The sequence below is a fragment of the Stomoxys calcitrans genome, chromosome 5, assembly GCF_963082655.1.
Source record: "Stomoxys calcitrans chromosome 5, idStoCalc2.1, whole genome shotgun sequence".
Classification (NCBI taxonomy): domain Eukaryota; kingdom Metazoa; phylum Arthropoda; class Insecta; order Diptera; family Muscidae; genus Stomoxys; species Stomoxys calcitrans.
This window is the reverse complement of record NC_081556.1, coordinates 63,523,384-63,545,577: the sequence shown is the minus strand read 5'-3', so window position 1 is coordinate 63,545,577 and position 22,194 is coordinate 63,523,384. Positions and strand designations below refer to the sequence as shown.

General features: G+C 39.5%; 1 protein-coding gene and 1 long non-coding RNA gene across 4 annotated transcripts in view; one reads left to right on the top strand and one right to left on the bottom strand.

Moving 5' to 3' along the window:
* LOC131997623 (uncharacterized) overlaps nt 1-504 on the top strand; it is an 84,100-nt gene extending 83,596 nt beyond the window's left edge. Inside the window, exon 3 of the long non-coding RNA XR_009398311.1 lies at nt 6-504. This is a non-coding gene — a long non-coding RNA (uncharacterized LOC131997623). The remainder of the gene's footprint in view (nt 1-5) is intronic.
* Nucleotides 1-22,194, bottom strand: part of LOC106087752 (serum response factor homolog) — a 300,055-nt gene that overhangs the window by 214,217 nt on the left and 63,644 nt on the right. For 2 of the 3 annotated variants that reach the window (XR_009398310.1, XM_059368680.1), the window contains exon 2: nt 2,915-3,163. Coding sequence is in view for 2 of the 3 variants with exons in the window: in XM_059368680.1 (XP_059224663.1) it covers nt 2,915-3,163 (249 nt within the window). In the remaining variant the exon portion in view is untranslated. Of the gene's footprint in view, nt 1-469; nt 3,164-22,194 lie in introns of those variants that run through there. The other variant, XM_013252893.2, reaches the window with a different exon arrangement.

The following is a 22,194-nucleotide window of genomic DNA, read 5'->3' as shown; positions in this document are numbered from 1 at the left end:
TCCAGATAAACTTGTGAGACTTAAAGTGTACGTACATCAATGGGAGTATATTTCTGAGCACATGAATGACATGAACACAGGTGGTTGATATTTTACAACAAAAAGTTCATTCATGAAACTTGAATCGACCTTGATCTTGAAACTAAGACCAGCGACCCACATGCCCAAATTCGTTTGAAACGTCTCAAAAAGAGTTGCGGAAATTTTCATGGACTATTGGGGTAGTATACTTACACTGAATATGCACTTCAAGTTTTGATTTAATTTTTACATGCAAAAAGCAAGCCTGGTACATAAGCCTATGGCGTAAATAAGATATATACATATATGTATGTTTATAGCAGAAGATAAGTGGGAGTGTGGACTGATGGCTCCTTTCCACAGATCTGGCTGATGATGGTAAATAAAATTGCAGTAATTTTCTTTAAACAAGTATCAAATTTCTTCTCTAGTTTTTTGTATTTGCTTTACTTTTAATTATTCAATAAATATACATTTATCTTATGACTAAACTCTTGTTTTATTATATGTTAATATGTAAGTGTGGATTCTGTTTGACAGAACCTTGATCTCATTAAATGATGTAATCTGATAAGTTTTGTATTTAAATTCTTAAGATTCAATCCATGCACAAAAATACGAGCGCATGCCTAGTGTAGACAACGGTTAAATATTGTTTCAATATGCCCTTTAAAATTTTGTTTGTTACCAGATTCTTGAAGAATATTTGCAACGTCTTTTATTATTCAAAATATTTTGTGCAACATGGGGATGTGATGTGAGCAATATGACCAAAACTACAAACATTTTTGCTTTAGGGAAATTTTAATGCTAATTGCAATATATGTATTTAAATAAATGCCAACGATCGATAACCCATCAACATTACCAGTGCTTTGCGAAAAGGCTCTTTTATAGTTTAACGTTAATTGGATTTACGCAATGCGAGCGAGTATCTGTCCGTGTGTTTATCACAAAAAATCGTAAAAAAGATTTATGATTTACGCTGGTTATTTCTATTTAATAAATTATACGCACCACAAAAATGTTTGCAGTAAAGAGACACTGCTGCCATACTTGAGCTACCATATATTGAAATAGATAGTGGAGGAATAGCACTTAAACACATTTACAACTAAACAAAGGAAAAACTCTACTTAACAAAATAAAATAGCGTAACATCGAGCATGCATGCATGTATGGATCGTGTAGTAAGGGAAGGTAGTAATAAATATGTGTGATGGTTTGAAGGCTCGAAGAGTACCCGAATATGCATAAGCGACTTTTTGGACAAAATCTTTGGTAATCATTGATTTTGAAAGATATCGTAGACGAAACAATTTTGGAATTATACTTAAAGATCGATCTGCAATGATGGGTATTTTTGTACTTATCTCTGCTTGTCCAATGCAAAGTTTATCCAACAAGAAACCACTGGCAATGTACATGCGTTCGAGTAGACTGAAGCTGGGTTACATGGGATCAAGCTCATCGATCTCTCAAAGCGGCTTTCTTATCGTTTTATTAATAATAAAAAAAAAATAATAAGTCATTTCAATGTATACTAACATTTTGTTTAAATTTATACGAATCGATGTGGGACATTCATTCATATTCACATATGTGTGTAGGGATATAAAATTAATACCAAGATATTGCACTTTCTTTTTGCATACCAATAGGCATTGCGTATTTACATTTAATTATTGATTATAAGTTGTAAATGGCACTATGAACTAACTTAGGATAGCTGGTCGCGGAATAATGAGTATTTTTGAAACTGGCTGATGTAGAGAAGGGTTAAAGCAGTATCCTGCAAAATGGCACAAAACGAACAAAGCTATTTTTTCTCGAGGATTCCTGTTTCTAAATGGCACATCGTTTAAGTAGTATATTGTTTTCATGCTTATTAGATATGTATAAATATGTCTGTTTGCATTTCATTAGTTTTTCTCTAAAATATGGCACAAGTTATTTGAAATAACAGTTTACGCGTACTAAGTATTCAATAAGTATGTCGGTCAGTTCCTTCTGATTTAAATTTTTAAAAAAACCAAACATTTTATACTTGCGATGGTGTGGACTGGATGGCAGGCTGCATGAGCAAAAATAGCATCCAAAAATGACTAGTATGACTTGTACTGGTTGAACCGGAGAACATTTGTTAGTCCATCATCGGAATGACACAATAAACTCAACTGAGTGTCTTCTATTTAATTATGATTATTTTTAATAAGCTATATAATTAAGTATATTGATTAGTATAAGTGTAAGATGCTTGCTTATTCGCTCTAGGGCTGGGACAAGGATCAAACATGTTTATTATTCCCCTTTACGTCATGAAAGCATAATATAATACATCTCCAAGTACTGCATTGAATGGTTCAGATGGAGCATGTACATTTATATACAACAAAAGGACAGATATGGGTCAGTACATGTTGTACATGCAACATGTTTTTGTTTTGTTTTTCAATTTTGTTTGTCCCAAGAACGGAAATGGCATATATAGTGCTGTCCTCTGTGGGAAGTACATAGAGATATACATACATACATACATATATGTAAATCCTATATGTATATGTCATTTGTTAAAACTTAATAAAAGTGTTAGGAATTTTTTTTTTCACTTAAAAGATAAAATTGTAAATTCACGTAGATAAAACCACAATTGCTAACCCTACCGCTGTGGGTGCGTGTGAGACATATGGGAGTGTGTTGAATGAGGCACATGAGAAACATGTGAATGATGAGCATGCCCATGAGCATATGCCTGCGAATGGGATAGGGGGGATGGTTGACCACCGCTGTAGGGTGACTGCATTAGACTTTGGTCAAGACCATAATGCGAAGCAGGAGCTTGGGGATGACCGAGATGAGCGTGACCATGATGACCATAAATTAATTGTCTTACTTTTGAGTCCTCATCAGCTATGTTGTAACTGAGTTCGGTTTCTTCGAAGCCCGTCGCTGACATACGTTGATCACCACCACCAACACTAGGCGGATCTGGAGAATTGAGGCATGTTTGTATGAGCTGCTTACCAGCTTCTGATGTTATCATCGGTTGTAGTTTGCGCGTTGCAAAAGTGTATACATGACCAGTTTCGGAAGCAACTAAAAGCATGACTTGTGTTCCAGTTAATGTTGATAGTTCGTATGCCTGCAAGAGAGAAAAATCTACTTTAAAACAAACTCACAAAAAAAAATTATATTTATATTTTTGAAACGATATAGTTTCTAATATTTCAGGTCATTCATTAAGTTTTTTTTTGTAAACAGATTATCATTTTACCATTAAAACTAATTTAGTAATGCCAATCCAAAATTTGCCTATTAACATTCCACTAAGGAACTGGGGCCAACCTCTCACACATCATTGAGTTTTGTCCGATTCATATTTTAAGTTCAACCCACGTCGGAGTTGCAACGGCTGGTGAGGAAAGCAAAACAGACAGAAAACGAGGTACTAATAGGGTGCGATGCGAACTCCCACCAGATTTCGTGCGGTTGTACCAACGCTAATAAGCGGAGCCAAGCCCTGGCAGAGTTCTTGAATACTAACGACCTAATAACACTTAATATTGGTAACGCCGCTACCTTGTTAATAGGATTAGGGAGGAGGTATTGGATGTGACGATCTCCATGGAACACTCTTTCCCTGACCATCGCAACATTAGGTTTAGAATAGCACGGCCAGCGCCGAATCCGATAATCTTCCGGAATAACCAACTGGACAAAATTCAGAAGGCTACTCAGGAGAAGAATTGGGCAAGATAATTTAGATTGTCCAAGCATAGAAGACATAGCCAAGATAAAAAGTTTCTCTCAAAAACCCGTGTCCAAACTGAAACCTTAATAGACGACGTGGGAGTGAGAGTAAAGAAAACGGAGGACATGTTGAGACTTTTGATGAGAACCCATTTTCCACAGGATACGACGGAACTCAAGGAGACACCGCAATCTTGGAATAGTCCCGTTGATCGAAGGTTTATAATTACGGAGTTTATGTTGAAGGAATCCATTTAAGTCACCCGGAACTGATGAAATATTTTCGGCGTTACTACAGAAAGAGGCAGACTATCGGCCAATATTTTCACAACCTATATTTCATAAGCTTGGCAGGAGGCAAGGGTGAAGTTTATACCCAAGCCCGGCAAGACAAGTTATGCAACATCAAAGGCCTACAGACCCATACAGACCCATAAGCCAAAAACCATGGAACGTATTGTGGACACCATGATAAAGAGTAGGACATCCAGCGAACTGCACAAATACAAACAGCATGCCTATGTCAAGGGAAGGCCGGTGGAGACTGCTCCGCACGAGGTTGTGCGTAAAATAGAAGAATCCTTCGATGCCAAAACGTACACACTGGCGGTACGCAATGACATCGAGGGGGTTTTTAACAATGTGCCGACCGACACACTGATCCAATCCTTATACCAGTACCGGGTGGACCCGGTCCTTAGAGAATGGCTAAACCATATGCTAAGGAACAGGTGGATAAATTGTGTGTCCCATGGCATAAATATAAGGGAGAAAGTGGCACAAGGCACGCCACAGGGGGCATTTTATCGCCACTCCTATTGGTGACCACCATAAATGACCTATTACGGATGCTGACTGAGGAGGGATTTGAACCCGTCTGCTACGCAGACGATGTTATAATACTTCAAAGGGGTAAGCGTTCTCAATGTTAACCCAGAGAAGACCGACAAGGTCAAATACTTAGGTGTGATCTTCGATAGGAAACTGAATTGGAAGTGTCACATTGTGGGCCGTGATCTCCAAATGGGGCCTGACACCGAGGATAGTCCACTGGCTATACAGGAGCATGATTAGACCAAAACTTACTTACGCCTCAGTAGTTAAGAGGACTGCTACTGAGAAAATGTGCAACATAAGGACCATACATCATGCTCATAGAACATATTGTCTTGGCATAGGCGGAGCGATGAGGCCCACGCCCACTAGGGCACTGGAAACTATTCTATATTCTAGCGATCAAGGAATGCGTGAAGTGGCGTGGTGCTAACGTGAGGACGTCGAGTGTGAACATCTTTACCGACAATAAAATTGTCATAAGGGCAACTACAACCAGGACGGTAAGGTCACAAACAGTCCTTCTCTGAGGATGGCAAGATCCGCATTGTTTGGGTGCCGAGCCATAACGGAGTAAGGGGAAATGCAAGGGCAGATGATTTGGCGGTGAAGACCAGAGTACTACCGTCAATAAACTTGGTTAACCCGAAGCCTTTCGGGTCGACGCAGTCCAAGTTAATGGAGAGGGCGACAAATGAGCATGCAACATTGTGGTACAGCGAAACCGTCGGTAGAACGACGAAAATCCTATGGGGGGATTCAGATCGTGAGAAGACGAAGCTATTACTGAAAGGAAATAAGAAGGAGATCAGTATAGCTATTGGTATTATAACGGGACACATAGGACTACGAGCTCACTTATGTAAAATCAGTGTGACAAGTGAGAGCATGCGTAGGGCATGCGGGGAAGATGATGAGACGTTGGATCATTTCCTTTGTCACTGCCCGGCTTTCGCGTCTAACAGATACTGGTACGTAGGTGGGGACACAATATGACATGACATGAACCATCTTAGGGGAGTGGTATTGAAAACAATTAAGGATTTTGTAAGTAGCACGGAACTCCTAACTTAAAATTTTCTTTTTAGAGGTTACTTCATAGTTTTTAGAGCGAACAACAAGCCGATTACTGGCTTAGGTGTATGCCCATAGTGGCATGGGCGGATTAATATCTGCGCCCTCTTTTTAACCTAACCTAAGAAAATATTAAAAAACAACAGCCAACATATTTTAAAAAAGACATCTAACATCAGCAACACTCACAAATTAAAAAACTTGTTTTACAGACAATATTTGATTGACATAGAATAATCTTTCAATATGAGCATATTGCAGCTACATATTTTTCTCGACGTGCCGTTCGTGCATTCATTTTATTTTGCGTTTCTTTTGTTCTATTTTTCAATATAGCAGGCAAGTTTAATAAAACAATAGTTATTGTGTGGTAAGGTAATACTCCCTAATATGGCCAAGATATTCGAAAATGGTCAAAATCTTTTATCCTTAAATTCTTTGGGGTTCGGTTACAGCATATCTAGAAATCTCTTTGTCCATATAATAAATTCCAAAGCTTGTGATTGACACAATATATTTCAGTTCCCCACAATGGGCTCTAAGGTGAAATTTTCTAATATGACGAATGTATTCGAAAATGGTTAATATCTCGTATCCTTTAATACATTAGGTTTCGGTTATAGCATATCTAGGATGCCCTTCGCCTATATAAAAATCACCAAGCTTTGATTGACACACTGTTTTTCAGTTCGCCACAGTGGGCTCAAAGGCAAAATTCTCTAATATGGCAAATATATTCGAAAATGGCAAATATCTCGTTTCCTTTGTATAAGAATTTCCCAAGGCAATTGTGACGAGCTATTTTTCAGTTTGCCATACTCACTCAGGCAATTTCTTTACATTTAAAAAATTAAATCTTCTCCTTAATTTTTTTATTTTAATTTACTCCCCTTCCAACCCCATCATAAATTAAACAGCAGTCATATTCATCGACAAAAGAATTTTCAAAAGTCAGACAGTTGTTCTGAAATTGCAAACTTTTGGCTATGACAGCAGAACTACTGCTACGTTGAAGAGATGCTGGAGCCACACTCAGAGAAATATGTTACTAAAAACAGCTTCAAAATGTAGAAAATACTAAAAACAACTCGACTTTTACATAAAATTACACTACACATGACACTGGTACAACCCGTGTTGTCGTATGGCTCAGAAGCATGGGTACTTGCGAAAACAGATGATATAGTACTTGGAGTACTGCGTAAAATATTTGGGCCAGTTTGCGTTAATGGATAATGTTTTCTTCAAAGCTTAAAATATTTAATTTAATATCAGCTGGCAGTGTTTGCTAATATCAGTAAACTTATTTTCGTGGGTGCAACATCTTTACCCAAAAAGACATTTATCATCAGCGAAACAGGCAAAACCAAGTCTTGCTAACCCAGCAATATTCGATTGCCAATGAAATATCCTTTCAATGTGAACATTTCGCATCTACATATTTTCCGGCGTGTTGTTCGTGCACTAATTTTGCTACTGTGATTCTTTTCATTTTGATAAAAAATTATTTCATTTTGTTGTTGAAATTATGGGTTTATGTTTTTGTTTCTGTTTAGAATAATGGCAAAACAGACCTAAAGAGCCCTGGTAAGCTTGAAATAGCGATCACTGTAGCCTGCGTTGTGTATTTTGAGCCACCACATTTTTCTTAAATTATTTGAAGGATTGTAATTTTGCTTTTCTATTCTTAGCTAGACACAATTCCAACATCAAAATGATATAATTTTGTGCCTAAAATAAAAAGTATAGGTTAAAAAACGGCTGAACCGATTTTCCTGAAATTTTCCCAAATTGCTTTAGATGGTCTGAATGGAATAAAAGCAACAGAATGCGCGCCAAATCTTTTGATGCCGCCCATCTTTAAAGCCATCCAAACGGACATGTAGTACGATTGGAACAATGAAGGTATTTGAGATTAGAATAAGAACTTCACATCCAAATTTGCAGCTTTCATAGCGCATTCGCTAAATTATGGACAATTTAAACGCAATGCTTTGTATTTTAACGGTGACAAATACTAACATTCATCAACCAGCAAAAAACATACTTTGGCCGAGAAAAAAATCTAACTAACCCATTTATGACTATTGTACCAGGAAAGATGAAGGAATTAAACAATTTTTTATGACTTGGGTTTTTTGGTCAAGTAGGTAACTGTTAATGGGTTAAATAAGAAGAGGCTACAAAGGTACCAAGCATTCATTGTAAAAGGACGGTCATTTTAAGCAATTTAGATGTTTGTCTTTTATAATATAAATAAAGTCAAACAGTTTAATTTCAATTGATACTACAGTAGCGACAGACCAAGGCTTCGAACCCACGGTCCCTGCACTGGTAATCCTAGCACGCTACCAACTCGGCTATCGGGGCTCCCTATATGTGGATAAATGACATAAAATAGATGTGTCGGCAAAGAAGCATACTATTTCTCTTTATGAAGAACATTTTAATCGTCCCTTAGTATATGGAAAATATTGTAGTATATACCATCGGTTTGCAGTTCGTCTTGTTATTCAACGTTTTGATCCTGGAAAAAAATTTTCACATTGTTCTATTGAATTGCCGTTTCTTGAACCGGTTAATTGTCTTCCACTACGTGTGCATAGAAAAAATAGTTGCTATTTCTGTTTAATTGAAACAAGAGCTATCATTTCAAAATAAGGCAACATATTAAATATACAAATATAGATAGTGTAATAAAAGTCATTAACGGAGTATCACCAGATATAACTGAATTTGCATCATCTCCAAGCAATGATATGATCTCCGAATCAGAATATGCTCCCTCTGGAGGAGAATTTCTAAAACCACATTTTGTATTCCAAGCAGAATTTCATGATCTCGTTCGAGATTTAGAATTGTCGAAAGGACAATTCGAACATCTAGGTTCCATACTTAAGCAATGAAACTATTTGCAAGAAAATGTAAAAATTACATTTCGCAGCACCGAGGAAACTAGTTTGTTTGGATCACTTTTGAACGAAAGCACTGAAAATAGTAATTTGGCCTACTGTAACGATGTGAACGTATTGTTTGAATTAGCGATTATTTATTGACGTTTAAACAAAAAGGAATATAAAAATTTTTGTATAGTTTCCTATATTTTATTTATATGTGTATATCTTCTATGTCCTGGCCTGAAAGCAGTGCTTTTGCATAATGATGGATCGCTTCCCTCGGTAGCATCGGCTTACGCTACAAACATCAAAAAATCATATGACAGTATGTATCTAATACTAAATGCTGTAGGATACACTACACATTAGTGGCTTGTTGTGGCTGATTTTGAAAGTTCTAACAATTTTGAATGACTTGCAAGGTGATAACACAAAGTATTCTGGAGGAGGATCCCATGGCAGCCGGTTGTACGCACCGGATTGACCCGATGGAATCCTCATCGGCAAGGGCTGCCGCCTCAGTGTACGTGTTCGTCTTTTTTTTTGTCATGGGAGAGGCACATCCCGGAGTGCGTTCTCCGCACTCTTCTGGACCGTGCCGGAATTGAAAAGAACCGCGGACTCTGGTTCTGTTCTGTTTGCCAGAACCGCCTTCATCAACGGTCGGTGTCGGTAAGGTGTAACCGGTGCATGGAGTGGGTACATTTCCGATCTTGCTCTGGCCTAACTTCACTACGGGAGTATAGTCATACTGGCTATGTCGCGAGGTGCTGTGAGAACATAGCCAGCAGTGGGTCACAAGCGTCGCCGTCGTCCCCTTCGGCGTCCTCGTCGTCGGACTATGTAACCCCACCGACCTCTCCCGTACGGCAATTTATGCAACGACAGCACTCTAGCCCTACTATTGCCAGGCCAGTGCCGGGAAGTGTATCGTTGTTGCAGTTAAATTGCAACGGACTGCGTGGCAAGATCGATGAGATCGTAGACTTTATGAGTCGGAAGAGCATATCGGTCGCAGCGATCCAGGAGACAAAGTTGCCCAACACCTGCAGCTTGCACAGTTGTCACGGTTACAATGTGTTACATAAGGATCGCTCAAGGAATGGAGGTGGGGGATTGGCCTTCGTTATACACCATTCCGTGCAGTATAGACCTATCTCGCCTGCGCTAGACGCTAGTGACCCATACATGGAATGTATGGGGGTAGCAGTCAGATCTGGTACTGCCGAGATAGAGATTTACAACGTGTATATACCGTGGGTTGGTAGCTGTGTCCCGATTTATGGCCAGGCTTACAACCCCGACATAAGTGGGTTGCTATCTGGCCATAATCGTCTGGTTCTGGGGGATTTTAATGCGGATCACACGTCATGGCATTCTCCCCTAGGTAACGACCAGCGTGGCATAGCTTTGGCAGACCAGATAGATAGCTGCACGTTTTGCACGGTGAATGAGGATGCCCCCACTAGGATTACGAGGAGGTGCAGCAGCTCGCCAGACATTTCAATTGCATCCCCTGATCTCCTGAGTGACGTCTCCTGGCAAGCCGTCATCTCTTTGGGGTCAGACCACATCCCCATAATTCTCACCATCGACCGACCACCCGACTTCATAACCTCTGAGCGCCGGACGTTCATCAATTATAAGAAGGCCGATTGGACTGGCTTCAGAGAGTATACCAATCGCCGCTTCAGTGAACTGCCACCCCATTCTGATGTGCTTGTGGCCGAGAGGAAATTCCGAGACATCAACAACGCAGCAGCCGCTCGCCGGTCGAATACCCCAAGTGCGACCCAATTTCCCGGCGCAAGCAGTGGTACTCGCAGACGAGCGTGATGGGATTCGTGCTATGGACCACGCTAACCCCAGAATCAGCGAGCTGAATCTGGAAATAAACAGGGTAGTCAACGAACATAAGCGGAATTTGTGGCTGGAACACTTGGAGCAATGTAACTTAGGCACCGGTGCAGACAAACTGTTAAGTCTCTCTCGAACCCCGGTAGACGGGACGACAGGACCTCAGTCACTTTTGGCGAGATAACCGTGACTGATCCGAAGAGATGCGTCAGGTTGTTCAACCGTAAATTTATTGTGCATCCCGAGAGAGACAGGGCAAGGAGGAGAACCATTCGCCGTATTCGTGGTTTCCGAGCCGATGAACAGCCATCACAATTTGCCGTGGGCGAAGTTACGAATGTCATCCGTGGCGCCAAATCTTCCAAGGCGTTGGGCCCCGACGGAATCTTTACATTGATGCTGAAGAATCTGGATTCACCTGGAGTTGAGTACCTTACCACTACCCTCAACCTGTCATTGAACACTCTTATAGTTCCCGATGTCTGGAAAATGGGCAGAGTGATCCCGCTACTGAAGCCTGGAAAAGACCCGAGTTTGGGGGAGTCGTACAGACCGATCTCCCTTCTCTCACCAGTGGCAAAGACGCTTGAGGCATTACTCCTCCCGAGCCTCGTAGGAGAATTTCCATTCGCCGAGCATCAACATGGATTTCGGAGACTGCACAGCACAACAACAGCTTTGCATGCCATCACCACACACATTTGCCGTGGCTTCAATTAGCCCAGGCCATGTGATAGGACGGTCCTCGTGGCACTGGACTTATTGAAGGCATTCGGCACGGTCAGCCATGCCAAATTATTTGAGGACATCGCCAACACGTCCCTCCAGCCAGGCCTGAAACGATGGGTCGCGAATTATCTGTGTGGTCGATAGTTATTTGTGGAATTTAGGGATAAGAAGTCGAAACACCGTAGAGTGAAACAGGGAGTTCCCCAAGATGGGGTGATATCTCCGGCTCTGTTTAACCTCTACCTATCCTCCATCCCACCTCCTCCAGACGGCATAGAGATCGTATCATATGCGGACGACTGTACGATCTTGGCATCAGGCCCCCCACCCATTGATGACATCTGCGATAGGTTGAACGTCTACCTCAACGAGCTTGCCTCATATTTCGCTGCAAGAAATCTGAAGATATCCGCCACCAAATCTTCAGCCACACTGTTCACTACAAATACGCGTGAGGTGAATTCTGAGCTGACTGTGATGGTCGATGGAGAATTGATTCCGACCATCAAGTGTCCCAAAATACTTGGCGTCACATTTGACAGCTCCTACACTTTCTCCCCACATGCCACAGCAATCTGCAATAAAGTCAAAAGTAGAAACAAGGTCCTCAAGTCACTCGCTGGCAGCACTTGGGGTGCAGACAAAGAAACCTTGTTGACCACGTCCAAAGCAATTGGCCGGTCTGTGGTAAGTTATGCAGCGCCCGTGTGGTCTCGTCAACTTTGTGACACGCAGTGGAATAATATTCAGATCTGTCAGAATGCCGCACTCCGAACTGCGACGGGCTGTCTCCTCAGTTCTAATGTGGACCACCTCCATCAGGAGACAAAAATCCTACCAGTGCGAAGACATATCTACATGCTGTCTAAGAAATACCTTTTGGGCTGTTATCGCAGAAACCATCCAAACCATCATCTTGTGGATAGATACCCACCAATAGATAGAACACAATAAACTGCTACAACAACAACAACAAAGTATTCTTGATATTTTTATGAATGGAACAGCCGAGACTCTTCTAAACATTACATACAAAGAGACTAGAAACTGCATTCAACGGAAATAAAATTGAACAACGTTATATAGGAAAAAATAAAGTTATGTAAAAAGAGGTATCGCACTGCGGGACGCCGCACAGTGTTGGCTCTTAGTGTATTCGTTGGAAAATAGTTAGAGTTTATATAGACCTCTAAAATTTTGCACAGATGTATATTTTAGTGAAATATAGAAAAAATTGGAGTATGGTCCAAATCGGTCTATAACCTAATATAGTTCCCTCATAAACCGAACTCCCGATTTAACTTCTTGGGCATCCAGAGGTCGCAATTATTAACCGATTTGTCTGAAATTTTCCATGATGACATCTGTTAAGAGTCGGTTTATAACCTGTTATAGCTCCTATATAAACCGGTCTCCCGATCGAACATCTTGAGACTCCAGAGAGAGCAATTATTATCCGATTTGGATATCATTTTGTACAATGACTTCTGCTATGACTCTCAAAAATTCCGCCAGGTATTGTTCAAATCGGTATATAACCTGATATAGCTTCCATATAAATCGATCTTTGGATTTGAGCCCTTAATCCTATAGAAAGGCGCCTACTTTAACTTACGACTTTATATTGCATTCCGTTTTTGGGTTTTGGTGTACTTAGGCGAAAATTTTTGTAGAATATTTTGGTATGCTAGAGTCCCAATTTAAGGGAGGTTTTAATTATGTTTTCAAAGAGGGGACGAAAAATCAATTTTTACATAATAGACCAAAGTATTGAATTGATGCAAGTTGTTGCAGCTGAAATTTAACTTTTTTGATTTAGAAAACTTTATTGCAGAACACTGAAAAAGAATTAGGGCGACCCAAGTAAGTCGGCCAAAATTCATGATGGAGCGTCACCTATATGTAAAATGTAAAATCATAATTTAGAAAACCTAGTATAAATACTAATACAGAAAATCCCAATACAAAAGTAATAAAAACCAAATACAAATATGGAAAAATCCTAATATAAACAAGTTAGAGTGTGCTAAGTTCAGCCGGGCCGAATCTTATATACCCCCAACCATGGATCGCATTTGTCGAGTTCTAGAGAGCTATATCAAATTATAGTCCGATTCGACCATAAATGAATGCTGAACATTGTGAAAGTTATTGTGTAATATTTCAGTTCTTTCGGATAATAATTGCGCCTTGCAGAGGCTCAAGAAGCAAAATCGGGGGATCGGTTTATATGGGAGCTGTATTAAGCTATAGATCGATTCAGGCCACACGTATGTTAAAGGTCATGAGGGAAGCCGTTGTACAAAATTTCTGCCAAATCGGATGAGAATTGCGCCCCCTAGAGACTCGAGAAGTCAAGATCCCAGATCGGTTTATATGGCAGCTATATCAGTTTATGTACCGATTTTCACCATACTTAACACAGTTATTTGCAGTCATAACAAAACACCTCGTGCAAAATTTCAGCCATATCTGATGAGAATTGCGCGCTCTATTGGCTTAAGAAGTAAAGATCCAAGATCGGTTTTTATGGCAGCTATACAAGATTATGAACCGATTTGAATCATACTTAACACAGTTGTTGGGAGTGATACCAAAACACTACGTGCCAAATTTCTGTCAAATCGGACGAGAATTGCGCCCTCTATATGGCACCTATATCCAAACATGGACCCATTTGAACCACACTTAGTACAGTTGTTGAAAATGGACAGATTTGGCCCATTTACAATCCCAACTGACCTACACTAATAAAAAGTATTAGTGCAAAATTTCAAGCGACTAGCTTTACTCCTTCGAAAGTAAGCGTGCTTTCGACAGACAGACGGACGGACATGGCTAGATCGACTTAAAATGAAATGACGATCAAGAATATATATACTTTATGGGGTCTTAGACGCATATTTCGAGGTGTTACAAACAGAATGACGAAATTAGAATAACCCCATCCTATGGTGGAGGGTATAAAAAGAGGTTCAAATACTCGAACAAATATGACGACGAATGAAATTGCAATAAAATCTAAATAAAATGCAAGTCGTAAAAGAAATATGGATGTCGAATTTAATTCCACACGCGAAGAAGAAATAGGCACACTGTGGTCAACTGGTATATAGTGGTCTAAAATCGTTTACAGGAAATATAATATGGACCACGCTCTTTCCGAATCAATCCAATTTGGAGCCCTAAATATTGAAGAAACCAAGATTGGCAATTTTTGTCAACATTTGGTAATTTTTTCTTATGAAGCCCAATTTTTCAGAATAATTGGCACACTGGGGCTAACATGAAAATAGTGGACTAAAACTGTTTACATGAAATATAATATGGACTACGCTCTCTCCGAATCTATCCAATTTGGAGGCCTAAGTATTAAACAAACCAAGATATAAGCCGTTTTTGGCTGATACCTTGATTGAACCGTTGAGTGGAGCGAACGTTTTGTTATTTCGCTCCGCAAGATATTTTCTGTAACTCGTAATAGGTCATTATTTTTGGAAGAAAATTTTTAGTCACTCAAGGATAGCTACGATAGTGATATCCATTAGGCGGTTGATGATCTGCGTCTGTTTCGACTGTTTTGAGACTGTTTCGAATGGACTCCAAGGACCCAACAGCTGCGGTGGTGGTATCAGCCCGTGTCATGTTATCTGCTACTGAAATCTCGACTGGTAGAGCGGCAGCACCAGGCTCTACTAGTCGAAAGTCGACTGGTCAGCAGGGGCTTTGACGAAGATTCCTGGATCGAGTCTTAAGGACAAGACAGAACCTATTCTATCTTCGCATGCCTATAATTTGCCTAGGCTATCGGCCGTCCCCGGCAAACCAACACGCTCTTTAAAAGTTTGGATTAATAGAAGGCGCATCGCTCTCAGGTTTATTGGTTTACTTTTAATCAACGACTGGAAGATTGGTAGATGGGTTGAGGCTGATGGTGACCGGAGACATGCAGTATTCGTACTAAACTCCGGCTGTCTCGCAGACCTCAACAATTCTGAAGGAGCTGTATCCTACGGATTTAACAAGTTGAAACCAAAGTTCTATAGAAGCGGTGGAGTTGGGGATCAGGAGACGACTCAGCAGTTGTTGCTGAACACTTGCCTGAGGAACTATCGACCACATCGCTAAAGCCTGGCGGATTTCAGGAGACCGAAAATCCCCCTGGCACAATAGAGACAAGAGTGGAAGGCATCGAAACGGGACCCGACAACCCCTTTGTGGATGGGTTATCCGGTTGGACTGGGCTCAAGGTGTGCTTCAGCGAGAAAGCACGGAACTTAAAAAGGTACTTCTTCAGAAGCAGCTAGTGAAGCGTCTAAGGAGGAATCGTCCACACCGCAAGTGTACAGTGTCCTGAGGAAGAGTGGTTCCACTGTTTCCTCACCTGCCCCTGGAAGCGTACGGAAGCTCATCATGACAAGATCTAACTAATCTTGTGAGGATGAACTCCTGGCGGAATCAGAAGACGAGGCTAACGCAACTTTGGAGGAAATTTTGAATCCTGACAATGGTCCGGTTTCTGCAGATAAATCTCCATCAATGTAAGGCCGCGTCGGCGGCACTGAAGGTCCTACTGATGGCAGGGGAATTTGATGTGTTTCTTATCCAGGAACCATAGGTGTGTAGAGGAATAGTTCGTGGACTTAGAATTCCGGGATTTAAACAACTCAGGGGTACGGGGAATGGGAGACACAGAGCCTGTATTTATGCAAAGATTTGTCTATATAGGTTATAGACATAATGGTTATGCGGATCACCAAGACACTGAATGACTCACTTGTGTCAGCATGTCCTAGTACCAACCCAAGGGGAAAACCCCAGAGTTGGTTGGTCTAAGGAAGGAATGCAGAAAACTCTTCAATCAGGGCGAAATCCACAAGAGCACCACACGATTGGGACATCGATAAGGCTGAGCTAAGAAAAAATAATGACTAGCTCGAACTCGACAGCTCCGTGGAGGATACGTCTAAGACCCCTAGGCTAAGGAAGATTCTGTCCTCGAGATCTATTACGGTGGGGTATATTCAGAAGTCAGAGAATGTATGGACAATGCCTAGTGAGGAAATTCTAGAACAACTCGTTGATACACATTTCCCGGGAAATTCTTCAACGGACAAGGTGGCGCCAGAAAAGGTGATGATGTATCACCGGTTAAATTACAAACTGTGTCTGATAGACTGGTTCTCTGGCATAGGGAGATATACTCTGCTTGTATCAGAATGTCATATATAACTGTGTGATAGAGGGACACGAATTTCATTTTCATTCCGAAAACAGAAAAAAACTTACCACACGAAGGCGGAAGATTTTCGTCCTATTAGTCGGTCATCGTTTATGCTGAAGACTCTGGAGAGGTTGATAGAAACATATCTAAGGGCAAAGATCCCTGGAGATCGACTGTCGCGACAGTAGCATGCATATAGTTAATGCAAATCCACTGAAACAACCCTTCATGATCTAATCAGCTACATAGAGGGTTCTCTCACTGTCAAGGAATATACGCCTTTTTCTTCCAGGACAGGTACTTTCAATAATGTAAAACCGACATCAATCCTGAATGAGTTGGAGTATCTAGGCATCAACTCTACCGTAAGTAATTTTATTAATAACTTACTTACTAAAAGATTAATTACGACAAGCTTGGGATCTGTGGATCTCAAAAGATGGGGCAGCAGAGGAACACCTTGAGGAGGTGTACTGTCCCCTACTTTGGAATATAGCCATTAACAATATATTATTGTCTCTGCAAGAAAAAGGCGTAAAAGTGGTCGCGTATGCGTCGTGGCAATTGCGATTAGGGGAACGTTTCCCAGCACTCTAAGAGATATACTTCAGGTAGCTAGCTCTAAGTGCAACAGCGAAGTGGGCTACCGACAGTGGTCTAGGTATAAATCCGTGCAAGACAGAAGTAGTTCCATTTACAGAAAGAGCAACATACATGGATGTTTTGCTGCACAGAAAACTGAACTTCAAACCAAACATTTTGGAAAGAGCAAGAAAGCCAACTCTTGCCCTATACACCTGCAAGATAGCCATTAGCAAAAGTTGGGTGTTTAGACCACGCGTCATGTATTGGGTATATACTGTAGTTGTCAGACCTATAATGCTATATGGTGTTGTGGTCTGATGGAAGGCGCTTCAAAAGCCCACTGTTCAATACTCAACCGTATCCAAAGGATGGCTTGTTTATGCATCACAGCCGCACTGAGGACGACACCACTGTTGCACTAAATTGAATGCTACATCTTATGCCTCTAGACATTGTGGCTAGACAGGCTGCTGCGACCACTGCCGTGAGGCTAAGGGAACTTTCTCTTTGGCCATGTGGCGGCTACGGACATTATGTTATCCTCAATACAATTTCCGATGTTCCAGGTAGTGTAAATTACACCCTACCTGCGCCGCTTTTTGATAAAAAAAATACTGTACCATTATTCCTGATAGAACCGATTGGAATTACGATATCCCTCGTAAAAGAGGGCTGTCGTAGTTTGTCCCACGGATGTCATTGAGTGCGCCGTGACTGTAAAGTCTATCGCTGTCGGAACTGATGGCATTGATCCTAGATTTGTAAGACTCTTGCTCCCCCTTATTATTCCTCATGTAACCTATGTTTTAAATAGGATTTTGACCACGAGTTACTTTCCATTAGCGTGAAAACATGCCAAAGTCATCCCACTGCCTAAAAATTCCAAGCAATATAGACCAGTCTTTTGTCAACGAGAACTCAGTCGGTTCCTCCGCTGCGGGTTAGGTCTCTCTTGGCAGAGACTTATCTTGTTTTTGGCATTATCTACGGCTGTGAGTTGTTTGCTAATTGCGACTCGGTAAGTAGACGTAAGCTAGACACCTTTTTTAATAGCGTTACTCGTTATTTTTTTGGGTTGAGACGGCGCGATTCCATCTCTTAATCCCTGTATGGCGTCTTCTTACAGCACTTGTTGTACCTGAGATCGCTTACTTTCCTGCATAAACTGATCTACACGCAGGCACCACAATATCTGTATGGATTTATTGATTTCGTCAGATCTATTAGAGGTAAAAAAATCATTCCCAAAAATTTATCGGAGACTTGTTTCTGAATGGCATATGCTCATATTCGCTGTACGTCTCTGGAACTCACTTCCTAACGAACTGCAATAACTCAGTAACCCGGCAACATTTAAAACCAGACTTTGGAAACATTTTACTGTATTAAGTTGATGAATGTTAAGACTCATTTATTTATTTATTTTTATTCTTTTATACTGACCTTAATTTCTTTTTTTCGGATCAACTAAGTCTATTAATTTAATTTTATATTCTGGTTGTGCGGGTGTAAATAAATAAATTACAAATACAAAAAAGAAGTTACATTGATTTCTATACGGATGGTGCGAAACTAGACGACCAGGTGGGCTTTTGAGTGTACTCAAAATTTCTAGAACTGGTCCTTGCAATTAAAGAAGTGGTGCAATGGCTAAGATATAATGTCATAGCGACGATTGGCATAAATATCTTTTCAGGTAGCCAGGCAGCCATAAATCCCTGGAGAACGTATTTCTGAACACAAAAACCGCCCTCCACTGTTGCAGAACTCTCAACGAGATGAGTGAACAGTTGGACGAGCTTGAGAGACTAGGAACTACCGTGCACATTCCAGGGATACTAGAATCTGTGGATATGCCTCTAGCGGTATGTCAGCTAAGTTTCAGGACTAGGCCCGAAGGACAACGAATGTAAATGGTTACAAAGGGGGCTGTGAGCATTCAAAAACTATGTGGCCTAATCTAGGTACGAAGAGGTCTATCGCTTTGTTGTCACTGGCTAGAACAGACGTCTTAGTCATTGTGTCCGTTATGAAAGGTCACTGTCTAATCGAAAAACATGTTGACAGACTGAAGGTTGCCAGCAACGATAGAAGCTGTGAGGACATAGAAGAAAAAGAGACTATAGAACACCTTCTGTGTTTGTGTCCCGCTCTAGCAGTCAGAAGGAGTTCCACTTTAGGTTCTCATTTCTTTGAGAACCTGTCTGATCTAGCGGTTGTGATCATTCGCAAATTGTTGGGATTTTTAAAGCGATCTGAATGGTTCAACGGTAGGAACTAGAAAGCATCCTCCTTTTCCTTCATTCATAGTTGAATTTCTTTTTATATATTAGGATTTTTCCATATTTGTATTTGGTTTTAATTTTTTTTTGTGTTATGGTTTCTGTATTATGACTTTAAATTTAACATATAGCTGGCGCTCTATCGTCAATTTTGTATTATATTTTTACATGCTTCAAAATTTCAGCATGATAGAAGCATTAAATACAAAAGATAAAGAGGAATTAGATAATGGCATAATCGGTAGAGTAAACGATTCTTCGTCTACAAATTTGAATGATCTTCTGTCTATTATTCGATCGTCAAAGATATATATGTATGCAGACGATATAAAGCTTTTTTCGTACATTTGTTCACCTTCAATCGGAATACAGAACGATTATGGCAGGCTGATATAACGGTGTGATATTAATTATATGAGCTTTAATGGTCTTTGTATTGTATAGGAGATTATGTTTGAGAGCGTGGCTTCTTTTAAAGAATTAGGGAGATTTGTTTGATACTAAGATGAATTTGATGTTCTTATTTCGCAAAACTAAAATTTCGCTTGCCTTATATCATGGAAACGTTGCCATATCTATGTTGGAATATGCACTAATCAATTTTCTACATAGTATGATGAACCTCAAATGATATCAAACCATAGAAGAAGAGAACTTAGAAAAAGAAGACCGGAACAGCAATGTCTACACTTGGATTCCTAAAAAGGTGGTCTAAGGAGTTCGATGATCCATACCTAACGAAAAGTCTACATACCTCTCTTGTTCGTCCCAAATTTTGGTAAATCTCCTAAACGCCACATCGATTGAGGAGGCCAGGTTCCTGACTCTGACGAATATTTTATGCATTAATAAACATTTTTGGCAATTTTGACGTACATTTGTAGTTTAAAAGAATAAAATGATTATGGTGGCTATTATTTAAAATCGTCAGAAATTACTAAACAGAATAATATCCTTTTAATAATTTTTTAAGCGTTTGTGACATTTTTAGGCCAATTTTAACTCTTTGCCGTCTGAAAACAGCAGCAAATGTTTGCTTAAGCCAAAAAATTATTGTTGTCCATTTTCAGCAGATTTTTTTGTTTCATTTTTGCCGTTTTTATTAACAAATTTCTCTGGGTATATAACTTTCTTTATGTATGTCGATTGGAACGCACTCTAATCAGCATTTATATGTCATAAGTATAACTTGTTTTTGTCTTCGATATGATTTGCTTTAGATATGCTAAATTTGATATGTCATTTGACAAATGCATTTCATCGGATAGAACATTAAAGGTGATCTTCGTTGCCACACACCCAAAATCCTGGAGTAGAGGACGAAGATCAAGCATGGAAATTAAAGTCTTTCTCGGGGCAGAGATTTATGCCACACTCATAGAACAAAGCCTGCTGATAGTTAATTTGAGGAAAAGTAGCAATAAAAAGGTTTCAAATAACAAACAAAAACATCAACAGCAAGGGGCAAAACACTGTTGTTGCATTCCATACAAGCGCTGTTGTTGTACTGACTATCGAGGGACAGTAAGGGTAACATGATGTTGATGTAGGTAGCCAAAAAATGAAATAAATGTTGGCACTTGTATATTTTAGAAAGTATCATGTATGAAATATTTATCAATACTCAAACGGAGATTTGTATATGTCACCAGCAATGCAGCGTGGTCCAATAAAAGAATAAATATGGGCAAAAGTAAATTTAAGGAAGTTTCATGACTGCATTTATAGAAATTCGTAAGTAGAAACAGCAAAAATGTATTCTGAAACAACAAACGTCTGCTGAAAATGGGACGGCCACAATTTTTAGTAAAAACAAAATTATACACTAAATCTTATCTTTTAATTAGAAATGTATATATTTTTTTCCATTTTGATAAAATTTTAAAGATTTGAAATAACGGCAGAACTAAATTTTTGCTAAAATCATATTTGTGCTACTAAATAAGTAACTAGCGCAAACACTTTTTAAAAGCACGTCAATATAAGGGAAATGTCTTAACTATCGTTGAGATGTTAAAATTTTTTAAAGTATATCATTCAAAGGTAAAAAATATTTTTAATTTAAAATCAGCAGACCGTGTTTGCTGATTTCCTAAAATCTTTTTTTTTTTTTTGGTGTGAGAAGTTGACCAGTACGCAAATGGAAATGTTTGACTCAATGGATGTTTGCAAATTTAAATTTATCCATGAATATCCCACAAAGGAACGGGGGCAATCTACATTCCTTATTCATTTTTCATATGATATAACAAAAGGCAGTATCGACAGTCTGGTGTACATCAACAGAGCAATAAAATTGACGGGCAACTTTAGCCAAATGCAAATGTCCCTTCTTCTCTATCCATTGGAGTTCAATGTTAATGTTTGTTACTTAAAAACCATTTTTTATTCTTCAACAACAATAAAATTATTTGAATGATTCTTTTGTGTCGCAGGCCACGAGTTATCTGTGGAGTGTTATGCTATTATTCATGTTTGCCTGTTACTGTCGGCAAAGTTTTTTGATTATTTTAAGTATTTTTTTTTTTGCTGCTATAGGGCTACGTTTCTTATTTTCATGTCAAAAATGAAAATCTTCGCCTTTATTTTATTTTAACAACATCCTCATAAATTAAGCAGCAGTAATTTTCAGCCAACAATAGACTTTTCAGCAGTTAGCCTGCTGATCTGCAATTGCAGATCTACTGCTGTAATAGCAACAAAATTAACTATTAGCAGTTAGAAAACAGTGTTTGCTGTTTTCAGTCAACTTTTTTCTATTAGTGAAGAAATGCTTTAATTATTTTTTTGGAGTTTAAATTTGTGAGATTTCCTTCACTAGTTGAAATTTTTTAATTTAAAAGCAGCAGAGAGTGTTTGCTGACACGTATCGCTAAACTTTATTATATGTGTGCAGAAAGATTACAAAAAAAATAATATTTGGTTTTCCTTTATAATTATC